The sequence below is a fragment of the Cryptomeria japonica genome, chromosome 2 (genome assembly GCF_030272615.1).
Source record: "Cryptomeria japonica chromosome 2, Sugi_1.0, whole genome shotgun sequence".
NCBI lineage: Eukaryota > Viridiplantae > Streptophyta > Pinopsida > Cupressales > Cupressaceae > Cryptomeria > Cryptomeria japonica.
In genome coordinates, this window is record NC_081406.1 from 269,284,748 (window position 1) to 269,309,535 (window position 24,788).

The following is a 24,788-nucleotide window of genomic DNA, read 5'->3' on the forward strand; positions in this document are numbered from 1 at the left end:
ACTTTTTTTTTTTTGCTCAATAACAATTGATATTTTATTAATAAAAAATAAAGATTTTACAAAAAAAAGTGTTCCAATATCCAACATAATCAATTGGTGTAAAAATAAAAAACTAGTTTGTCTTCCCCTTAAACCCATCCCTACTAAAGAATGTATATACCCCAATACATCATACCTACTCACACCCTCCAATAATAGTACAAATTCACAATACATATATTCTTCCTTTGAAGCCCAAAAAACCCTAATCACCTATACATTCAATATAGTTTCAAGGATAAAATATACAAAAATAGACAAAAATTGCATCAACCTGTAGTAAAAACCACATTTTGTCTTCAATCCCGACCTCCCCCCAATTGGTCCATTCATCCAATGATCCTCCAATGAGAATCCATAGCCCGCACTCCAACATCTCCATGCCCTCCGACCCTTCTGAACTAGCTACTTTCTTCACAATATTTTTCTTTCTGGTCTTCTCTACTTCTTTCTCTTGCAGAAAACTCTTCAACAATTTCCAACCAATAGCCACCTCAACCCACCTTGTGTCTCTGTCCACTCTAATTGCCCATCTCATGAAAGGCATCAACAAGTAGATTTCTTCCTCCTCTGTTTTCTTCTCCTCATCTCTGGTGTTATCCCTTGCAAGCACTGATTGAAGCCCATAGAGCCAATCATTAGCAACACAAGCCTTCATTAACCATTCAATTTCCTCCTTTCAACCAACCTCTAGTCCCCATACCACAACCATGGTGACAAAATCAACATTTGTTTTGTACCTATGGTCCGTTTGCAAAAAATCCTTCCCCAAGAGATTTTTCAAGGCCTGCACAAAGGGCTTCTCTTAAAATTTAAAGATTGATTTAATTCTCTTTTCAAAATCTTTCTTGAAAAACCAATTGCTCCTTTGGCATGTATAGAGTGAAAGTCGCCTCCATACTGCTCTCCCTAATGCCACCCGTCTTGCACATGGATTCACATGCATACAACTCTAGTGCTTACTCTCTCCCTTTAAACCCTCCCCACATCACCTCTCCACCTTTTCCAGCCATGATTTGCTTTTTCAAACGATAACGTACGATCAATCACAAGGTTCAAGTGCAATATCTCGAAAATCCTCAAAAAAGACATTCCCCTACCTCATCATTGAATGAAGTCGCCCATTTGGAAATAATATCTGCCACTTCATTCCCCAATCGTACAACATGCAAGATTTGGTATTCCTCAAAGGTGTATACAATTTGCTTGACATAGAGATATATTTATTTAAATGCTAGGCATTTATTTCTCCATTTTTAATTACATTTATGATAATTAAAGAATCTCCTTCAAGATGGTTTTTTGACAATCTCAAATTTTTGCCCATTTTGAGCGCTTGAATAATAGTTTGGGCTTCAACTAGATTGTTTGTTCCATTGAGTAATTTAGATGCACCAATAGCTAGTATATTGCCCTCCCAATCTTGTGCCACCCAACCTACTCTTGACGGGTCTAGGTTGCCCTTCGATGCACCATCAAAATTTATTTTGTACCAACCTTCCTACGGTTTACACCACTCCATCATTTTTTCCTTCTCAATTCCTAGATGAACTCGAGCAGGCCCATTAATAGGCCATTTGAACACTCATGTTATGTCAACACAACTTACATTATTTATTCATTTAAACTCTCACCACATTAATTTAATAATGCATTCATTGAATTCAAAATGCACTAAAAATTAAAGAACAATTTTATCCATGTGAATTCTGAAATGTATGTGAATGATTTAAAATTATCCAAGTTTCATAACATCACAAAATACATTATTTCCTACTTTTCATATAATCAAAATTGGAAACTTAAACTAGATTCTCTCATTTCATTCACTTGCCAAAGTCACAAATTAGTTTCATACATTCCAACCTAAATTTTGAGATACAACCATTGAAACTAAAACACCACTGAGTAAACATGTAAATGAAAATTTATCTAACAATCCAAATAAACCTACAACCTAAGTCAAATCTTTAATCCTTAAAACATAACAACTATTAATTCTAACTTAGACTAGGTTAAGGGGGTTTCAATATACAACCTATAAAATTGATATTGCCCATTGATTTTGTCAATTGATATTTCAATTTCTATGAAAGTATTTTATATTTAAAATATATATTAATAATTGACATGCATCATATTTAAGAATAGTTAAAAATTGAATTATAATTATAATATAATCTATAGATTTAATCCAAGTAAAAAAAATCAAAATAATATTCATATGCACATAAAAAATTCTCATGGATAATTTTTTTTCTTTTTAATTACATTTCACAAAATGATTAGGAATAAAGATTCTACCAATTCAATGCAATTACATTCTTGAAAAATCTCTAACTAATACATTATATTTTCAATATAACAACCACTAAATTAATACTAAATTTAATCATAAATCTTTAAATTAATTACATTATTTACACTAATTAATTAATTAATATAAAACTCATTACATTTATTACACTATTCTAATCGCGAAGTTCTAAAACCCTCTAAATTAGTTCCGAGGCACGACAAAGGTTTTTGTATTTTCAGTCAGATTGCTATTCAGCTCAAGGTGTTCGCGCTGTGGATAATTTAACCTAAAATATAAAAAACACAACGATCATTTAACATCTTCTTTGTTTTTCTGCAAAGTCCCCTTCTGCCCAAGGAGATTTCGGTGCATTGAGTGGAGAGAGCAGTTTTGTGTTCAAATATCAGATTCCATGGATAGAGAAAACGAAATGCAGAAGCAACAACAGCAGACAACGTCCTTCACAGTAGAGCAGCTTGTTGCTCTGAACCCTTATAACCCTGATATTCTTCCTGATCTTGAAGCCTATGTCCAAGAACAGGTATTTTTTCTTATTCTATACCATAATTGCTTTCTCTTGTTTTCCTTCGCCTGATAATTAGGGTTTCTGTTCAAATGGGTTCTGATTTTGAAGGTTTCATGAATGAATTTTATGATTTTTATTCCCGCCACAGCCCTCCCGCTTGCCTCCCTTACTAATGTTGTTCGCAAGATTGTTATTTGAAAAAATGAAATGGCCTTTACTTTATTGTATACCCTTCATCTCAACTACATTTAAAGAAATATCGGCCCAACAGACTTACACTCACATAATCAATACAATATTTCTATGCAAAAGAAACAATACATCAGGCATACGAGGCGAAGATTCTTTTTGAGCTATTCTACATGAGGCATATGATGGCGAGAGTTAGAGTTTGAGCAGTTTAGCCCGGGGCCTAAATACCAACATAAAGCATAGTCGCCGTAAAATTATCTAGCAAGAGCTGAACAAATCGTATACATTTTACCTGATGGTGACACTGGGTTCACTTGTAATCACAAGAGAAATAACTGCAGATTTGGGAACCGTAAAAGGTCCACTTGTCCGTCTCATCTCTGTCGGCCTGGCAAGGGGGTTTGGCCTACCTGAATTGGCAGACCAATGCAATAGGAATCATGCCATCACTGCAAATGGTAAAAGCTCATTACTCTTACGTCTTTGTTTCCTATAAGAAAGATTGTGTTGCCAATCAATGCTGGAAACAAATGCTGGATTATGAGGGATTACTATTTCGGTGCTACAGATGTTTTGACATGGGTCACATTGCTGTACATTGCGCCAAATGGTTAGGTATATGCTCAAACTACAAATGGTTAATATAGTGTGCAGAGGCAACTCAAACTTTTATCTGCAAACCACTTGTTTCTGTGGACAATCTTGGCAAAAGCTATTTCATATATGGTTTACGCTTTGAATAAGAATATATTCCAGCTTAGGAACTTATTACTCAACGTTGCCTGCTGGAAAGTGTCAAACTCACCAGAATTTTGTTTTGTTTTGATTTTATCTCGAATTGCCTGTAACGAGCATGTTATGAATCCCAGATGTAGCTAGCTGCACTACTGCAAACTTTAGGTAGAAATGCTAGGTCTGAAAATAAACAAAAATTGAAGCTTTGACCATATGGAATTTTCTGTTACAAATTTGATGTTGGAAACTTCAAATTTTCACGTGAAAACCAAAATAAAAATGTTTTGAATCTGCTGTAGAGTTTAGAATCTGAAAATAATACTTTGTTTATTGAAAATTCTAAAACTGCAATGAGTGAACTATGAAACTGTTAAAAAAATGATTGTCAAAATTACGAAAAAGAGTCTTTCATCGAGAATATTAAGAAAATACTTATAAGTTGCTGTTGGTGTTGGAAATAAGCCACACCCGGACTGACGATGGACTGATCCAAGAGGGGACAGTAGCTCGGTGGTAGAGCACTCCAGCAGTGTATGGAAGGTCCTAGGTTCAAGTCCTAGCTGGTCCATGTCTCAACATGGTGTTAGAGCTAGGTCCAGGCTAGGAGCCCCAAGCACACGAGAGGTGTGGCTTAAGGGGGGGTGTTGGTGTTGGAAATAAGCCATACCCGGACCAACGATGGACTGGTCCAAGAGGGGCCAGTAGCTCAGTGGTAGAGCACTCTAGCAGCATATGGAAGGTCCTAGGTTCGAGTCCTAGCTTGTCCATGTCTCAACAATTGCTAGTAAATTTGGTAGATAAGTATAACTATATTTGATGGGCACTATTATAAAATTTTAGGCTCGTACTGTTTCATGTGTGTTTTGTGCATCAAAACATGTTTATGGAGTTGTTATTCCCATAAATCTAGGCCCTCCTTTCAACATTTGTCAAACTAGTATGTGTGTAAGTTTGAGAATGGAAGCTGTTTTTAAGGTTATTGTCGTGCGTGTGAAGTAGTGTACCTGCAGCTGCAACACAAACACCCAATAGATCATTACAAGCATGGTTAGCAAATTCAAAGCAAATGAAAGATAAACCATGACAAAGCGACCTATCGCCTCCTAAGAGATGCGAGTATGGATTTGCTCTCAGATCTGGATAAGCAATCTCAGTGACTTGACTACACCTAGATGTAGGATTTGAAATGATAACGATATGCAAGCTAGATGAGATTGATTATGCTAGATTGATCCAAGAGTCTAATTAAGCTAATGATATGCATGATTAAGCTATGATGATGATGCAATTAAGCTAGAAAAGAGATTGATTAAGCTACATGATTCAACAATTATGCTAGAAAATGATCAAATAAAACTAGATCTAAGATGCAATTGCTTATAATAACAATGCTCAAATGATATGCTAGAATGGATATGCCTATAGTAACAATGCCTAAATTGATATGAGATGGGATCCTTTGTGCTTCAAAATGGGGGATATTTATAGGATTTCCAAGGCCAAGGGTGAGGTGGCAGGAATCAACGGTCAAGATTGAGTCTGAAGATATCAAGGGTGAAATTGGAGGAGGTTGGAGAAGAGGTTGGAGGAAGGGACACTTGTCATCTTTGTGGTGACAAGTGTCAAGGAGGCTTGCTCATGAGAGGGCAAGTTTCCAAGAGAGGAGACATGTGGCCAAAGTGCCATGTGTCTCAAGGGGAGAATATCCAACCCATAGGAGGTTAGGATAAGGAGGTTAGGATGTGCAAGATAGGATAGGGTTAGTTAAACCCAAGGTTAGGTGAATTGGGTAAGGTTAGAGGGATGGTTAGGCTAGGTGGTTAGAAGTTAGGAGGCATGTGGGTAATTTGAATTTAAATTCAAATAATAGGAAAAGGCTAATTAACTTTCAACAACTCATAAATTGATTTGTTTTAATTAATTAGGGGATTAGAAGAAATGAATTAAATGGGGGAAGGATCAATTAATTTGGATTAATTAATCAAAGGGGACTATTGAAATGAACCTATTAAATAAATCCTTAGATTTATTAATAAGTAGATGAAAGGGATTTAATCAAATTGCTAATGAATTCAATTAAATTGAGAAGGGGGATTAATAAAATAATTGCTTATTCAATTAATTATCTTCAGACCATTTTTTAGGTGTATACATTTATTAATTGTATTAATTGAGCTTGTTTTCTATAGGTGGGATGCTCATTTTCCATCTAAAATCTGGGAGGGATTCTTTGTGAATAAGTGATAACAAATACAGTCTCCATATTTCTCTTATTCAGATATTCTCAAGCAAGTACTGCATTGTCCATTGCATTTAGAAGATTTATATTTTCTCATGTTGCTTTGTTCATATTGGTTAATATTGGAGTGTATTAAAGGTTGTCTATGATTCTTCACCCAGGCATGAACATTCATTTTAGCACTTTAACTTAAGCTTATTTATTCCCTCTTGGTTGAATAATCAGTCACTTTGTCCGTATTGCTCTCCTGAATCAGTATCCCAACTTGATATTTCAATTATCAATTGTTTCCAAATTGATTCCAAGTTTGTGTATGTAACTTTTGATACATATCAGCCCCTTGCATGATACCTGCTTGGTACATCCAATGGTAATTTGCAAAAAACTAAATAGTAAAATATCAATAATTTTGGATGAAAACCAAAGGATTAGCGGTGATGATCAAGATCAAACCTGTTCATAGATAGGTGTTGTGCATCTTTACATTCTTCATTGGTTCGTTTGATGTGTGTACCTGCCTTTTGTTATGTGCTGTCCCCTTTCATGATTCCTATAATCAATGGTTTAATTAGAAGTCATTGATAACATCAGCGGGAAAAAATACAAGGATTGCTGTGGGGGATGATCAATATCAGTTCTATTTGCATATAGGTGTCCCTCTTAACTTACTGGTTCGGGTTCAGGTACATGAACCTGGTTTGTGGGTTTGGGTAAAATTTTTTTTGCCCTTTGGGTTCGTGGGTCGGTTTCATCCATACATGCATGTGTATATATATACACACACACACACACTCACATATTATATGCAAAAATCTAATTAAATATTCAGAATTATTAAACTAAATACATTTAATTGTATGCTACTTCATCATCAATCAATGCATGAGGAGAATCCAACGATAGAAGGGGTGCTTTTAGGGACATTTCAGGGTTTTTGCATGCAAAAAAGGGTCAAAAATGTTTGTTTTTGTTATGTTTTGGCACTCAGTGCCTTTGGATACGCCCAGGTTCATACTTGGGTTCGTACCTGGCGAACTTAAACGCCTGGGTACGTATCCAAGGCGAACTCGTGGGTGAACCTGGTTTGGGTGCGTGGACCAAAAGTGGCGAACCCGGTAACATAGAATACTGTCCCTTAAAGAACTTCACTAGTAATTTTGTTGGGTGTACTTTTCTTTTATTACATATTGCCCCCTTTCACAATACCTGGGTCTAATGGCAAGATGCAATTCTTTGATAATGTCAAAGGAACAAAATAAAATGATCAGTTGGAGGATTATAAATATTAAACCTATTCATATGGTTGCTCCCTATAAATTTTTCATCAGTGATCTTGATGTATGCTTTAGCTTTCTAATTTTGTGGCTCTACGAATTAATGTCGTATAACTATCCTTAACAAAAAATAGTACATGAACTTTGGAGTTTTACTTGAATTATGGCCTTAAAGTAAGTAATGTCTCAAATTTAAGTGATATCTACAAAGGTTAGAATAACTCCTAGAGCACAATAATTGGCTTGAAAGCAAGTAAGAGTTGTGGAAGGAAATAATGGCCGCTGGGACATTATAGTAGCCAAAGAACAAAAAAGTGGCCTTAAAGATTCAAAGAATAAAGATAGGACTTTGAAGCTAGAATTTATGCAAAAGAAAAGAAAATCTTATCAACAATAAATGAAAAAGAAAATACAGTATATTGAATTATTTCAGGCTTCAGCTTTAAATGCAAGTAAATACCTTAATTTCATTGTGGCAAATTTTAGGGCCAATAAAAGAAAGAGAATACAAATTACACTCAAAGAACTCATTTTTATGCCGCTGGTTTTACATGTCTGTGTGGATGATATCACCCTTTTGTACAGTCCAGTAAGAGCACAAGTTCTTGCTTCTCTCTCTTGAAGAGTTGATTGCAAATTCAATGAAGAAAATGGAGACCCAAATTGCAGGCTGATCATGAAAAAGGTCTTTTTGTGCTAGCAGAGTTATATATTACAAATTCATTTATGTGTCCGAGTTAGTTGATGTTAGCAAGATATTGGCTGTTTCAGCAATCATTGAAATTCATTTCAGTTTTTTCCTCTTAAGTAGGTTACATTAGGTTCAAACAGGAGGACTTCCTTTTAGTGTTTTGAGGATGCAATTAGTTTCTTCGTGAAATAGGGTAGATCATCTGATCTGTGAGAACTGTTAATCCTTGTAAGCCATAACTGCATGCTTTCATACAGACAACTGATTTATAAACTTTTACTTTGGAATTTTCAATTTACAAAACAAGAATAACATGCTATGCTTCTTGCAATTTCAAATGATTGGATCTCCAATTAGTGTTTTTAGGATGCAATTAGTTGCTTTCTGAGACAGGGTAGGCCTTGTCTGACCTGTGAGAGTTGTTTATCCTCGTAAACAATAACTGCATTCATGCAGACATTTGATCTATAAACTCTTACTTGGAACTGTTAGAGTATTCGGGTATTTACTTGATTAATTAAACATTCTTTGTTTAATTATTTAAGTTCCCTTTATCTCTCTTACACTTAAGCTAACTTTAGGTGCATATAATTAATTATTTTAATTAATTATTATGTGCAAACCTAGTTTTTCCCTTTTAGGGTTTCTTGACCTATTAAAGGTTGAGTTCTTTCTTTTCATTGTAAGAATCACATTACATATTTTTGTGAATATTGAGCTCTCTCTTTTTGAGCATATTCTCTGTGTTTTGTATGTTCTTCAGATTTTGCTTCATTGCTTCTCCTTGTAACAGGTTATTCGGCTTGCAGAAGATCTTCAGACTCCTGTGGTGTTGTATTTTCTCAACACCTATATGGTATCAAAGCTTCAAATCTGCAGCTACCTGTTCTTGTTTTGAAAATTTTTGGCTTTGGAAGCAAATCTGGGGTTTCAACAATTTTTTATGTACCTAGGGTTTGAGCTTTTTTTTTGAGCACTTTGGGCCTAAACAGACCTCACCATCGTGCTTAGAAGGCCCGAAAACCCCTATGGTCATATAAAATTTGACCTATTTTGGTTCCTGAGCATTTTTTTTCTCAGATCCAGGCCGTACGACTTTGGCATGCAGATCGAGAAAAAAATTTCAAAAAAATAAAAATTTGCCTTTTTATGGCATGCAGGCCGAAATTTGTTTTTAAAAACAATCTTTCAAAAAAAGCAAAAAAAAAAAAAAGAGGTTTGTTTCTTTTTAAGAATTTTTTTTTTTTTTGCAAAAAAAAAAAAAAGGTTTTTTGGGGCCCTCACAGTACGCAGGGTACCGTGGGGCCCTTGCCTTGTTGCAGGTGCTGTCGTTGTCAGTACGGCTGGCCCACGGACATTGCCCCTGCCTCGGGCCCCGCACCACCAGCACTTTCCGGCCCTCGCACTTCGGCCTTCGGTCTGCTGCAAGCTCGCCGGCCGCTGCCTTTGTTTCTCCCGCTGGCCGCCGCCGCTATCCACCCCCACCGGCCGCTGCATGCTCCCCGCTGGCCATTGCAAGCTTCCCAACCGTTGCCCGCCTGCACCGCCAGCTGCTCCGCCAGGGATCGCCCGCCGCCACTAGCTTGGATCGCCCGCCGCCTGTGGCCTTCGCCCTGGCCCCCGCCGCTCAGCCGCCTGGCCCCTCCGCTGCCCGGCCCTGTTTTCCGGCCGGCCACCGCGCTGCCACCCTGCCACTCGGCCGCCACCGGTGCACCACTGGAGCTCCGCTCCCTGGCCATCAGACCACCAATAGGCAACCAAACCCCCTTTTTTTGGCTTTTTCAGGGGGGGTTTGGTTTTTTGGCCCTATCTTGGGCATACGGAGTCATTTTTTCAAAAACAAATAGGCGTCGAAAAGCTGGTTCCGAGGCTGACCTCATGGTGTTGGTAATTTTTTCCAATTTTTCTGTTTGACTGTGTTTTTTTGCAGTCAAAGTGAGGTCTCTTTTTTGTACTCCGGGAGACGTAGAATGAGCATCCGACCTCCGTTTTTCTAAAACTTTATATTTTCGGAAAATGTGTTCTGTGTACTTTCCAGAAATATGAGTTTTTTTTCCAGATTCTGCTCCATGCATATTTTATTCAATTTTTTGCTTTTCAACACTCTGGTGGATATCGTGGTTGTTTTAGGTTTTGGGATCTCTTTTCTGAGTAGGGTGTCTCTGTTTTGATTCTCGTTTCTATTTCCAGTCTTCTTATCATTGTAGCTTGTAATTATGCAAACGCACTGAGATAAAGTGCCATCATGCATTGTTTACTTGGAATCTTGCATATCTTGTGTCTTGTTGTACATGCACTGTTGATCAAGTGCCATGAGGGGGTTGATGTTTGCCTTTGTTTGCCATCTTCCTTTGTCAAGTGAGTGTTCCTTCTATGACATTCGCCTCATGATGATGTGCCTCAGCACCTTTGATGTTCTTGGTTCTTCGTCATGCAGTTGTTTTTTGGCTGTCCTTTTTAGTGTTCCTGTCCCTCTCCCACTTCCGCATTATGGGGAGGTTTATCCTGTTGGTTCTAATGCTTTCGTGGTTTGATTGATCAGCTCTTCAGGCTTTGGTTTCTCATGCCATCTGTATCTTCGATTTCAGTTGTTTTGCCTTGTTTGCCTCTTGATTCGAGTAGTGTCATTTGAGGGCACTCATGCAGATTATAGTCTTCTCTACCTGGTCATGTTCTAGTTCAGTGGATGTTCTTCAGATCAGCAGTTATTCTTCGACAAAGTTTGCAGGGTCTTCATGCTTCAGTGATATTTTTTCCATCTCTTTTTGGAGTAGAGTTTTGTTCCCACGTGGTGTTCTCTATTTCTCCAGTTCATAGAGATTTCATTGTATTTGGGTACCTGATCAGGCCTTGTTGCCGTGACCCATCTTTATTGCTTTCAGTAGCTGTTCTAGGTTTTAGCTTCTCCCTAAGTCTAGCTTAAGGGGGGGTGTTAGAGTATTCGGGTATTTACTTGATTAATTAAACATTCTTTGATTAATTATTTAAGTTCCCTTTATCTCTTTTACACTTAAGCTAACTTTAGGTGCATATAATTAATTATTTTAATTAATTATTATGTGCAAACCTAGTTTTTCCCTTTTAGGGTTTCTTGACCTATTAAAGGTTGAGTTCTTTCTTTTCATTGTAAGAATCACATTACATATTTTTGTGAATATTGAGCTCTCTCTTTTTGAGCATATTCTTTGTGTTTTGTATGTTCTTCAGATTTTGCTTCATTGCTTCTCCTTGTAACAGATTTTTCGGCTTGCAGAAGATCTTCAGGCTCCTGTGGTGTTGTATTTTCTCAACACCTATAGGAACTTCCAAACCAAGAATCTACATACTATGCTTCAACTGATAGTTGTTAAATAAATGAGAGCAAGGGAAGTATTGAACAAGTAGAAAATAAACAAGTTGATCATAAGAAAAATAAAAAAACACAAGGTTTTGTGCTGGAAACTTTCGATAGAGAGGAAATCTAGACTGATTAGTAGTAGCTACTACTTACTGCTTTTATTAAACAAATAGATTACAAATTACAGTGGTCTGCTTATCATAAAAATATGATAAAGTATCATACTATCAAAGATTCTGTATATTTTTAAAACTTTTTGCTTACAGACACCCCCACCACCCCTTCCAGTTTGCGCACATGCACATGCCCCCACCCCCCCTACAGTATGCGCACATACCCACACCCACACATGTACACACACACGCAACAGTTGTACCCAGCCGTACTATACCCAAGGAATTTTTTGCCATACTGGTCCAGCAGAATCTCTGACAACTTAGTTGTCCTCAATTTTGCCTACCCTAGTGGCACATATGATGGTCCATCTCTTATAATTTTTGCCACAACCTCTTTGTAATAAGGAGAGTGAGCCACATGGAATGGAATGCCATCAGCAAAGAAGAATTTGTCAATGGCATCATTTGGCTCCTGCTTATTTTGCACATTAAGTAATTATGCCATAGTTTTGTAGCATCACTATTAGCAATCATTCTATGTTTCCCCTTAGGCCTTGCTGCCCCTAAACTAGAGGGAAAAGTAGAACAAACTCATGGATCTTAGTATGTCCTAGTACTAGAAGTAGGATGGGCACCCCTCGATGTCAGAGTAGCAGGTACAAGTTTTTAGCCATCACCACACCCCACAATCTATTTATTTCAGCTCTTTTATCAGGTTATAGTTCTTTACATTCATCTACACCCTTGCCTCGAACATGAAGGAGGTGTACTGCAACTATTGTAATGCTATCTTGAAATTCAAGTTAATAGAAATAGCATCTCTCTAGCCTAGTGCTCCCTATTGACCTAGGTTTTGCTTGTAATTTGGTTGCAAATTGTTTTGAAGGGGACTTTTTATTGTAGGAACCCTAGGCAAATATTTCTGATTAACTTGGAAGGGCAATTAAAAGCAGTACTACTGCCTCATCCCCCCTACCTTTGCACTTGGAGTCTTAGATTCCTACCTTTGAACTTGGAGTCTTGGTCTACCCCCATAGGCTTTGTCTCTCGTCGACTCTCTTCATCACTCATGTTGTGAGAGTTAGTACTCATAGTGACTACAAGAAATTGAATTTATGGCTGCCATACATATGCCATAATGTCATTAAATTACATACTGGCTTTTTTTTTGTTTTTATTACTTTAGGTTGCATGAAGTGTAGAAATAAAGAATACAAAAAATAGGTATTTGTGTTCTTCAACCTTTGTCATAAAAGGATTCCACTTTTGTTTTTCTTAAGGTCACACAAAGTGTAGTAGAAGATACGCAAAAGATGAGATCCTAATTTGATTAATATTAATTTACAAACAAAAAAACCTTAATCAGCTATTTAATGGTTTATGTAAGTTTGTAAATAAATATTTTAAAACAAAATAATTTCAATTTAATAAATAAATTAAAAACATAAAATACTGCTGTTATAAATGTAAAGTTAATGCTTAAAGTCCTAAATGCTGTTTTTAGGGTTTGTGTAACAGCAGTTCAACAAACCTAAAAACTATATTTTATGACTACATACGATTCTATATTTTATTGTATACTTGAATTGAAAACAAAATAAAAAACTATCACATAATCATTGATTTTAGATTTATCCGTTCAGAAACTGAATAATTCAAATAAAATCCCAAGAGATGAAGGGCCATTGTTTACCTTGAAAGATTGATGGCTTTTGACTTGAGCAATGTGTTGAAACTTGAACACTTGGTACTTGCTCTTGCTCCTGCCAATTTTCTCTGTTTTGTTTGCTCTCACTTTGCTATCTGCTATGCAACTTGCAACCTTGCACAATGTTTCCAAGCTTTGATTGTGATTTGGAGTGAGTGTGAGGTGTATTTATAGTCTTTTTAGAGTGCTTAGGGTGTGGGTGGTGCCCATAAACTTTTAGGGTTAGGGTTGGGGGCACAAACACCAATAAAATTGTATGAGTTTTTTAATTTTAAATTTCTTTCCAGAGAGGTGGTTGACAGAGAGGCCTGGGAGTTTCCTTGAAGCGTTAGGGACATACGGAAGCCACTCCATCGTCCTCGATAGGGATTGACATCTCATAGACATCCCCTCTTTGAGGGAGATGTTTCCTTCTGGTGGTGGTAGTGGAGGGATAGTGGTGGGAGGTTTTGCATCCATCCCCAAATCCTGGAGATGGCCTTGTCTCTAGGAAAAACAAATTTGAGGGGGTATGCATCCTTGTGGAACATTACTTCAAATGGAAGTTTGATAAATTCTTCCAAGAGCTCCTCATTTGCCACACCTTTCTCTTTTCCTATGCCAAATTTCTTGGCTAGATATCTTACCAAATTACCTATTGAGGTTTGTTCATGTACTATCTTTATTTGCTCCTTTTGCATTAGCTCTTGCTGTTGGCTCAACCATTGTTGGTTTTACACTACGCCTCATGTGGTTCTTCAATGTGTTTACATATGCATTCATCTTCTCCATGTGCGCTTCTTGTGCTCTTGTGACTTTCATACACACACTTTATCCACAAACCCACAAGATTGAAATCGCTTTGATACCAAGATTGATCTATAAACTTTTACTTTGGAATTTACTAACCAAGAATCAACATGTTATGTTACTTGCAATTTCAGATGATAGTTGCTAAATAAATGAGAGAGGGAATTGTTGAACAAGCAGAAAATAAACATGGTAATCATAAGAAAAAAGTAAAAGCACAAGATTCTATCTTAGATACTCTTCACAGAAAAGCTAGATTGATTAGTAGTTGGAATTACTGACTACCTCTATTAAACAAATAAATTACCAATACAGTTGTATGCTTGGACATCAGCTGCTCCTTTCTCCAATAATGGCTAGACCACTATCTCAGCCTTTCAAAAGCAACCATGAACAGCTAGAACCACCTATTCTTGCTCATTCAATATCTTTCATTCCTCCCCTGCCTTTTAACAAGTACGACCAATACAAGCACATATTTATAGAAACTTATGCACAGTAGAGTTTCCCTTGGTACAAGAAAAATTTCTACAATCACAGGTAGCTAAAATGGTACCTGCTCAGCTTGGGTTTCAAGGATTGAGGCATGTACTGTTGGGGGACATTACCACACCCGCTGTACAGTCCTGGACACTGATGCATCCACTGTTTGGTATCTGTTGAATTATTCTGGATCCAACTTAATGCTCACAAAAATGCCATGACTATTCCATTACATTTATAATTATTTATTTGGATAAAAAAGTATGCTAATTTTGGAAATAATGTTACAGATTAGAGGTCTTGGCATTTAAGACGGACCTAATGAGAATTGATACCTGTCTTTTCAATATCAGCTGTGTGATTCTTCAGTGATTTTGATCTATTACAGCATTGCATCCACTTTGAGCTTGGAATATTTATGGGGCCTGAAATCGTGATCTTTCATGGCATTGACTAAAGATTCAGCTTGGGAAGTTTATGTGGCCTCAGTAATATTTATCTTCTACAACATTGAATGTATGCTGTACACAGAAAATTCCGCAGCTAAAATCTTTATCAGCTGTGTGAAAATCTTTCATAAGTATGATCTATTACAGCTTTGCATCCACATTGATCTTGGGAAATTTATGGGGCCTGAAATTATGATCTTTCATGGCATTGGCTAAAGATTCAGCTTGGGAAATTTATGTGGCCTCAGTAAGATTTATCTCTACTTTGCTGTAAAATCTTTCAAGGATCAGGTCATCACCTCTCCATTTGCATTGAAATCCATTCTCAAGTAGGCAGGCTACTGTAAGTTTTGAATACCGTACAATATCTCCAGAATATCAAAATCTTCAACATTTTGAAGACACTCATTTTGGAAGATGAAATGCATGTTTTTTCATCTATACTTTATTAAATTATTGATGTGTTTTTCAAATCAGTTAATCATAATTATGATAGAAACTGGAAACCATTTCCTATCCTCAAACTTGGAGTGAACTGAAAATGACTAGCACCCTTTTGATGTTCTAAGCCTTTGGTTTTCTATGTTCATCAAGTATTAGAATTTGAACGCTTGGTTATTATTGCTTATTTCATGTAGTTACTCTTACGTCAACTTCACAGATCCAGGTTGCTTTTTCTTTATCCTAAAAGAGTAAATACAAAAAGATAGAGAATAAATTTTTCCCCTAATTAATTGTATTTGTTAGTCTTTTTTATAACACAAACACCATCCATTGTCTTTGAAGAGGAATCTCTGTTTATCTGTTTTCCTTTTAGAGGTAGGTTGGTTTTTCCCCAAGAATATAGTCTCTGTTCTCTGTATATTCTTTTATGTTGTCCTCTTAACTATTAAGAAAGTTCCCCTTTGAAGTGGGAGGACTTTCATAGCTCAATTATCAGTTCCATTTCCATAGTCTATTTTGCAGGCAGATATTATGGTGTCTCTGTATGTAATTAGATAATCATGCTATGAATATATATTTTTTTGATACAATTGTTTGACTAATGGTTGCTGGATACTTTTATTTGTTTGCAAAATCAATCATTTAACACCTTGAACAGAGTTTTATGTCGAGAGGAGATTCAGTCCTATCCATTTCTTACAATGATATGCTTTCATGTTTTGTTAAGTAAATTTGAGCTACGTAATTGTAAATGATAATATGCATCATAGTTGATTTATCAAACTCATCATTTAGGTTTACTGATTTTGTTTGTTGTCCTTGAATCTGTAGGTTCTTGACACTTGTGGTTTGGTTATTTTCCGAGTTAATATAGTGATGGTCATACTATTATTATATACTTTATATTTTTAAGAATCCAGAATGGCGATTACTGAGTTATCATATGTAGAAATGAGTTTGTCAGAGGTATACATGAAATCATGTTTGTGTATTTAACTTTTTTTAAAATCTGGAAAATGCAAATTTTCCACAACTACAGCTTTGATTTTTTTTTGCCTGAACTGGTAAGCGGTGATTGAAATCTGTATTTACATCCAAAATTTGGTAACTGCAATAGGAGGGTTATAAATAGAATAGTGAACTCAAGGAACCTATAAAAGAGCGCAAAATGTTTCACTGAAGAAATCACCGTCACTAGATAAAATTCAAAAGAATCAAAACCATTAAGAGTCTCCAAAATGCTGACTACAATAGGCAGCTTAAGAGATTGTATGATCTGTTCAATCTGAGAAAGGAAGAAGAGTCTTTTCAATTTTGCAGTCTAACAAAGGTAATTTCTGATGCAGGTATTGTCTAACACATACAGCCTGGATGCCAATCTCTGTCTCTTGCGGCTGTACCAGGTTTGCTATTCCTGTTAATTTTCTTTGTGTTGTTTCCTATCAATATTTTGGAGTCTTTTTGACCACCATACAATTTCTACACTGCACATAGCTTACAAGCATTTCATATCTCGTGTTTTATATATTTCTAGCATAGGTTTATTGAGTTCTTATTATCAATTATGGGCGTGTTTCTACTATCTGTGCTTCGTAAAATGAACTAAGTTGCAGTTGAGCTTTTGTCAAATGGCAGTGGCTGATTGTGAAGTGTCTTTTTTTTTGAACATGTTAAAAGATTTAATTTTCCTTCAGAAAGTTATAGGGCTTTTTTTAAGTATTGTATTCTGTCAATGTTTTGAAGTCATATTTATGTGTCTCTGCATATGTAATGTGGACTGACTCATTCTTTCTCTTCACACTGTTTTGCATGCAGTTTGAACCAGCAAGGCTGAGTATACAAATTGTTGCACGGATTTTGGTCAAGGTTCTTTTCTATCTTGTTTGTAGCGTTCACTTGGTGGTTCTTATGTAACTATTTGTATAATGGTTATGGTATGCAATATGCACAGATTTGTTCATTTAGATTTATGTTTAGCTATATTTAAATTCAATTTTAAATTTCTAATTTTTCCAAAATAGGAAAATATTACAAATTTGTAGAAAAGTACTGAAGGGACAAATCTTATTTAGTTTTTAGTTACCGTTTGTGTTTAGCTGTTTCTTTAGATTCAAGTCTAAACATAAAAATTATCTAAGATACGAAAATATCATAGATTTATAGTAAGTTTTATAGGAGTAATTTCTCTGATATAGACAACATTATTATAGTGGACAAAAGTTTTAGGATTAAGTAGCCCACTCAGATGGGGGGTACAGTAGTTTGCTGATTTGTATTAGCCTGGGTTTGATATCGACTAGTTATATTTGTGCAAAAACTATATGGAATATAAAAAATAGCCATAATATGCACAAAATATTCATTAACCACAAAATACAACTTATAATTTCATATTTGATAAGTATAACTCAATGCAAAATGTTAAATGACAAATTAAAACAGTTATATTCAATGCTGTCTGGATCCCTGAATTGACTGGGGAGTGGGACTGGACATGGACTTGGTCTCGGTACAGGGCTCTGGGGAGCAGAACCCTGCTTCATGATTGTAGATGTGTAGGAATAGCAAGATAACAATGTCCGAACACTAATCAAAATTGCAGCCTTGGGCAATGAGTAGCAATGGGGTTTTGGGTGAGTAGCAATGAGGGTTAAGAAGAATTATTTTGTTTGGTGTTTAGGTTGTTAGTGTAGTTGCTTTTAGAGTTGGGATAAATTACTATGTATTTTTAGTTTTTTTCATTACAAATTAATTTTTAAACAAATCTGGTGGGCTGTGGGATCCTGGGTTCAGCTGGGGCACAATGTGCCCTGATTGGAATTGCCCTGGGTCTGTCTAGGTTCATGGACCAGCTCAGGATTGGGGCCCAGTCTAGATATGGGACCCTGGACAGCAGAAGCTGGATTCAAATATGAAGCTTTTAAATGTTATCTTACAGATGAACATCTTTTATTAAGACACAGAAGTCAAGCTATGTAAGGAAATCACAAGGAATTTATAGATGAGTTAATATAATTTTGTCTATATTGCAATCTGAATAACAAGGATTAGCTCCTTCTGATTTTATGTTAGTATTTTTATTCTGTTGCATGTGCTCCAGTTTTGGATCCAGTGTTTTGCCATCTCAATGGAAGTGTATTTGTATATGCTATGTAATATATATTATATTCTGTCACAGTATGCTTTGCTGTTGGCCACTTATTTTTTGGGTTTTAAACCTATATTATCAAATCAGCAGAAAAAAGTGTATTTGTATATGCTATGTAATATATTGTCATAGTATGCTTTGCTGTAGGCCACTAGTTTTTTGTGTTTTAAACCTATGTTACCAAATCAGCAGAAAAATCCTGTGTACCTGGTTCTGATTTGTTTGGAAATTGGATTCGGGTACAAACAGTGTTCCATGGAGTTTCCTGACTAGGGGACAGGGGGATGGGTTTTGGGGACGGCGAGGGTACGGTGGGGGGACGGCAGCGGAGTGGTGGTGGAGGGGGGTAGGGGTTGCTGATATAAAAAATAGAGGTGAATTGAAATCTTCAAGGCAAAATCTGCAAACATATCTGTGAGTGCCCCAAGAAGGCCAACTAGTTTTCACGAATTTAAAGGTTGCAATCAATATGTAACGGCATGTGACATATAGCAAGTGACCCAGCAGCGTCCCTGCCAGAAGTGGCGGAAGTGGTGGTGCTGTGGGGGACGTTTCCCCCAAGTCTTGGAAACGTCCCCCTACAGGAGACAGTTTATTTTGGGCGGGGGGACACATTTCCGTGGAACACTGGGTACGAAAGACCTATTAAATTAGGCAGGAGGTGTTTTTCTGTAGATAGAACTGTTTGGAGTTGTCAATGCGCATACCTGGGTGATTCCTGTTTGGATGAGGCATTTTCAGAGCATTTCTGCAGTGATTGCAGTGATGGGAAATTTGGACACATTTCATTTTTTGACTTTATGACTATAAAACATGTGCATGAAGCCTTAAACAATGGTCATTTAATGTTTTCAATGTGTGTATGACAAGTCAGCTAACAGCAAACAGCAAAGGAGTTGCAGCAAACAGAGAAATTTTGTGCTCAAACTATACCTATATTTTAGGGATGGCCCAATTTTCATGGAAAAGGTAGTATTCTCCCAAAGAGAACAACCATGGGGAGCTGTGGTCCATGATCCATTGTGTATGATTGGTAGGGGGGCTAGCTTGAACCCAATCGGTATCATGGCATCTGGTAATTTATATGCTGCTGAATCCAGCTGACAGTCATCAATCCTGTTCAATTGACCGCAACTGGGTGTGATAACAACTTAAGGGGATAATTTCCCTTCCTGTAGGGGGGCTATTTTATGGCAAAAAAGTGAAATGAAATCCTAAATCATTGAATGCTATATAGTAGGGCTGCTGACTCATTCTCGATTCAGTATTATTACATGCATTCTGTTTTCAAAACTGATTCAGTGTGATTTTATTTTACTGTAACAAAATGGATAGCTTTAACTTTATTAACAAAACTAAGATAAAAAATCTAATTTTTAATATTATGGAATAAGACTTTTATTAAGGTAACTTTATTAACAAAAGTAAGATATCAAATTTAATTTTTAATATGATGGTTTAAGGCTTAATTATATTTAATAAATACTATGGTAAAAAATAAAATTAATATAGTATACCTTTTATAACCATATCGTATTCTATTGAATTATTAATATAGTATAACTTTTAGGGTGCAAATATGTATATGTTATGATTTTATATGTATTTTTGTATGGATATAACCAGCCAATATTTTTTTTGTGGCATACTGGCATACCATCTCCACATACCCATGCTCATATCTGATTCTGATTCGGCAGCTTAGTATTTAAATTTAAATCATTAGGTTTGTAAATATTGATAGGCTTTGCTTTTTAAATGTTGAAGCAATTCGTTCTCCTGGCCATACTTAAAAGGAACACACATCTCAGAATAATGCAAGTACTACCAATTAGTAATAGAAGCTAAAATTGTTTGCAATCCAGAATATTAGCAATGGTGAGAAATCTGGAGTCAAAGTTTTGCAGATTTTAAAAGAAAGAGTCCAAATTATTTTGAGAACAGGGGCAATTTTTCGTTTTGGCAGCCTACACAACATGAACTAACACACATATTAGGGCTTCCAATGAGCTCTATGATGTTCTAGTTTTTTGTTGGAATCTATACCAAGGCTTGAACATTAACATTTTACTGTGCATAATATCTTCAATCCTAATGCAGTAGATCTTGGTACTGATGTCCTTGACATTCTGACTTTCTGCATCCAAGATATTGCCATTGTGCATTATCTGAAATCCCAAATAATTCAGTAATTATTTAAAGACATTCTGACTTTCTACATCCAAGATAGTGCCATTTTGCATGTCTGAAATTCCAAATAATTCAGTAATTATTTATTGATGTCTTTAAACAATTCAGTAATTATTATCTCATCGTTTATTTAGAGTGCATTTTTTTGGTTTCATATACTTTGTATTTATGAACTGTGTTATTTTTCTTATGTGGCAGGCCCTCATGGCAATGCCAGCTCCTGATTTCAACCTTTGCATGTTCTTGATTCCAGAAAGACTTGTATCCTTAAATTATAAGTAGAACCAATTTCTTATAAGAATGAAAATACACCATATATTGTTTTGGAATTTATTGATCAGGATGATGATGATGTCAAGCATAATGAGTTGAGACTTGTTATGGTAGGAGTGATTGACTGTTAAGGGCTTCTGATCATATAACTCTTTCAATGTTATTTTCCTTAACCAACCATACAGCAAATGATGGAGCCTTTTCTCACTCTGATTACCCTCTCTCACTACCTAGAGGTAAGTGAATAATACATGCACTGGTGTTTTATTGTTTGAAAATGTAGAGGATAATTATTTGAAGGATAATCTTGTTTAAAAGCGTCTGGGAAATCCTGTTTGAAGCAAGAGGTTATATTGTTTTGTCTTGCATAAGTGAAAATATTTTATGGTCTCAGACTGCAAGGTTCCGAGAGTTCTGGGATGAGGCTGCAAGGAATCGTGATATATTGGAAGTTGTTCCTGGTATAACATTGCCCTTTCTTGACAACATATCTAAGATACAATACTACATGCTGTTTAAAATAGTATGGGCAGGCTATGATTTATTGGTTATGTTACCTTTCCTGCTTTGGCTTTGTTGCCATCTCAAGTCATTTCCCCTTTGGTGAATTCACAGGATTTGAGAAGGCTATTCAGAAATATGCAATTCATGTGCTTTCCCTTACTTATCAAAAATTACCACGACATGTACTTGCAGAGGTTGGCTAGTCTGTTGTTGTATGGTATTAAATGTCAAAGAATTAATAGCTTCTGATCTTTAGAGTAATCTTCTTGCTAACATGATTTTAATATTTCACATGCCAGGCAATCAATATCGAAGGTTTATCACTAGACAAATATCTAGAGGTTCGAGTGAATGAAGATGGTTGGTCTTTAGAAAAAGGACATGGGAAGGGGCAGGTAATATTTTTTACATTGTTCACATAGCAGGGTCTATAGCTTATGTATGGTCTTGCTTGATGAGAAGATAATGTTTTCATTTCATGACAGCTTATCGTTTTTCCGGCAAATGAATATAATCATCCCGAGTTGAAGAAGAATACAGCTGACAGTATTCCTGTGGAACATGTTGCTAGACTGTTCCCAATTCTGACTTGAAGATGTCTGCCCTCCAAACTTTGCAGTTGAAGATCACATTATGTAGGATTTGCATGTTATCTATTTTGGGTTTTCTTATGGTCCTGTCATGAAAGCAGTGAATGCTTTTGGAGAAGTTTCTATGTTTTCATAAATGAATTTTGACGGTTAACAGACATTAATCAACACCTAGTATTATCAATGCGAAGTGTTTCCAAGGCATTTTAGTCATCGACGAAGCTAGAATTTGACTGAATATCTGTGAGTTCAACGGCATTGCGTTTGCTGAAATGTAGCCATAAGAGATCTTATCATCTTTGCTTTAGGGGCACATGATAATTACCAATATCTAAATGTTCTTTTCTAGAATTTGACTGAAATGTCTTAGAGGTCAACAATAATGCACTACTGAAATACAGCGGTATGATATCTTTGCTTAGAAGCATTTGATAAATGTCAAGATCTAAATATTTCTTTCTCTCATCTCATTGGTGGCGTTTATATTTCTTACTATTGATGTAGGAATGCATGCTTTGTTTGGTCACAATATGCCTATTCAACCTAACATGAACTTCGTTGTTTTTGGTTTGGCTGTTCTTGATTCTCCAAATTTGGAATGGGAGATCAGCTGCAGTAGCTATTTGCAAACCATGTAATATACATTTTTTCTGTGAAAATAAGTCTGGGATGACAAAGGAATTTGTAATTGAAGGCTGACAATTTGCCCAAGTGCCATTTTGACTTGTAGTATATCAAGATGATCAAACCTAGGATTTACCCAGTCAGACCTACAGCACTTGGAACTTGGTTTGTGCTGTATTTGAAACTTTGGTTCCCCTATTCAATATAATATTATTATAGGTTGCCTTAAGCATAGATTGCAAACTTGGCGAGCTGCTGAGTGCTCACGACTTTTTTATTTCCTCGAGTAATCACAGGTTTAACTTGCCAAAATTTGATGCTAAGTCTTTTGAAAAACTCGCCGAGTCTTTGATAAGTACATGGGAAAAGCAAATGTGGGGTAAACACTCCAAAAACTTCGTATTTTTGGCATTATAAGCATTGCTTTTAGTCTTCATTTTGGAGCTGTATTTTGCTTAAAATTTATGTTTTTTTTTTGAAAATTAAGTGTTTTTTAAGTTACTGGTTACTCTGTGGGTCAGGAATTTTTGGCTTACCCATTACTTTCCGAGTCTGAGTTGCAACCTATGGCCTTAAGCATGGGGTCCACCACTCCATAGTTAGAAATTCGTTTATTGATGCTCACGTGGACTGAAATTAACAGCAAATTGTTATATCACCAAAATGTGGATGACATTCTCCTAACATCCTGTACTTCGCAACAAGCAGTGTACATGAAGATGCTTTAGTCCTCGTCATATTGTAAGGAATTTGCTAGTTTCTTGTACTCTTCAAAAAGCATGTACATGAAGATGCTTTACGCCTGGTCATATTGTAAGTAATTTACTCATATCATCTTGAAGTTTGCAAAAAGCAGTGTATCTGAAGATGCTGCCCTAGGCCTTGTCATGTAAATGATTTGATTGACTTCTACCTATTTGTCTATATTCATAATCTTGATTGTTAAGTTATAAATTTTTATCACTCAACCTTTTTGGATCCTCGAATGATTAAACACTGTAAGTGTAATCAAGTATGAAATGCTTTCATTACATTTGGTTTTATTCAACCATTTTCCAAAGCAAGGTCCAAGGATGTAATGTGTGATTAGAATATTTTATAGTTAAATCACATCATATACAAGTTAACAGAATTCATGTCTCAGTTGAACGGAAGTGTATCATTGTTATGTTAGAGTCGGGACAACAAATTTTTTATGATCTACTCGTGTTACTAAATGGAGGCTTCTTAAATTTGTAAATCTTGACATGATGTTTTGCATCTCCACGTGAACATTCTGTCAGTTGATATGGTCCACTGAAGAGAGGGAGAAGCGAGAACAGGGGGGAACAAAAACTTTTATCCCAAATCTTTTTTGCAACAGATTTGAAATTTTGCCCTTATTGAGTAGTTATTTGATGGGCTCTGACAATTCAAATTTAATGTTTGTACCACAGTTCAGCTCTATTGTAGGCCAATGCCCATATGGAATTCCATTCATAAATGCAGAATCATTCATACAGATTATTCAAAATTATAAATTCAAGGATATTTGGCAAGGGCTTCCTGGTCCTCACTAAATTCTTTTGGATGGCAATCTGCATATCACGATACAACAAAGGCATATCACGGTAAAACGAAGGATGTATAAATGTGTTAGAGACTGTAGATTTAATAATAAATTGACGTTTTTTTATTATACTTACATTTGGATACATCATCTTTGCTCTTGTTGGCCAAATAAAACACATATAAGGGAAATTCACAAACTAAGAGTCTCTATCCATCTGGCTACAATTTTTGTCCCGGTGAATTATGCATGTAATTGGCAGTAATGTCTCACTTCTATTGGCTACTTGGGTACTTGATCTTCTCTCGGATGATGATCTCCTATACCTAAACAATCATATAGCTCTTTATAATGACGATAGATCTCAGTTTATATGCCCAATCTCACGTTCAACTCACTTGGACAATTATAGTGATTATTGACCAAACATTATTTCAAATTTGCATCAATACTAAAAATTCATTTGCTAGTACTATAGTAGATCTATACAAGGACTAGAATACTACATGTCATGCTCCAACTTCTGTCTGCGCTTGTTTTGGTGTTGTGATTCTACCACGAGAGGCAAGTTATTCTCCCATTCACGAAC

General features: G+C 36.0%; 1 protein-coding gene across 1 annotated transcript; it reads left to right on the plus strand.

Annotated features, from left to right (window-relative positions):
* Window positions 1–2,517: 2,517 nt before the first annotated feature.
* LOC131056072 (eukaryotic translation initiation factor 3 subunit K) lies at window positions 2,518–22,491 on the plus strand. The gene is made up of 9 exons (XM_057990407.2): window positions 2,518–2,879; window positions 16,668–16,724; window positions 17,137–17,187; window positions 20,858–20,920; window positions 21,118–21,168; window positions 21,327–21,393; window positions 21,548–21,630; window positions 21,736–21,831; window positions 21,922–22,491. The coding sequence occupies exons 1-9, from the start codon at window positions 2,751–2,753 to the stop codon at window positions 22,027–22,029; spliced, it is 705 nt and encodes a 234-aa protein (XP_057846390.1). The 5' UTR covers window positions 2,518–2,750; the 3' UTR covers window positions 22,030–22,491.
* The last annotated feature ends 2,297 nt before the right edge of the window (window positions 22,492–24,788 follow it).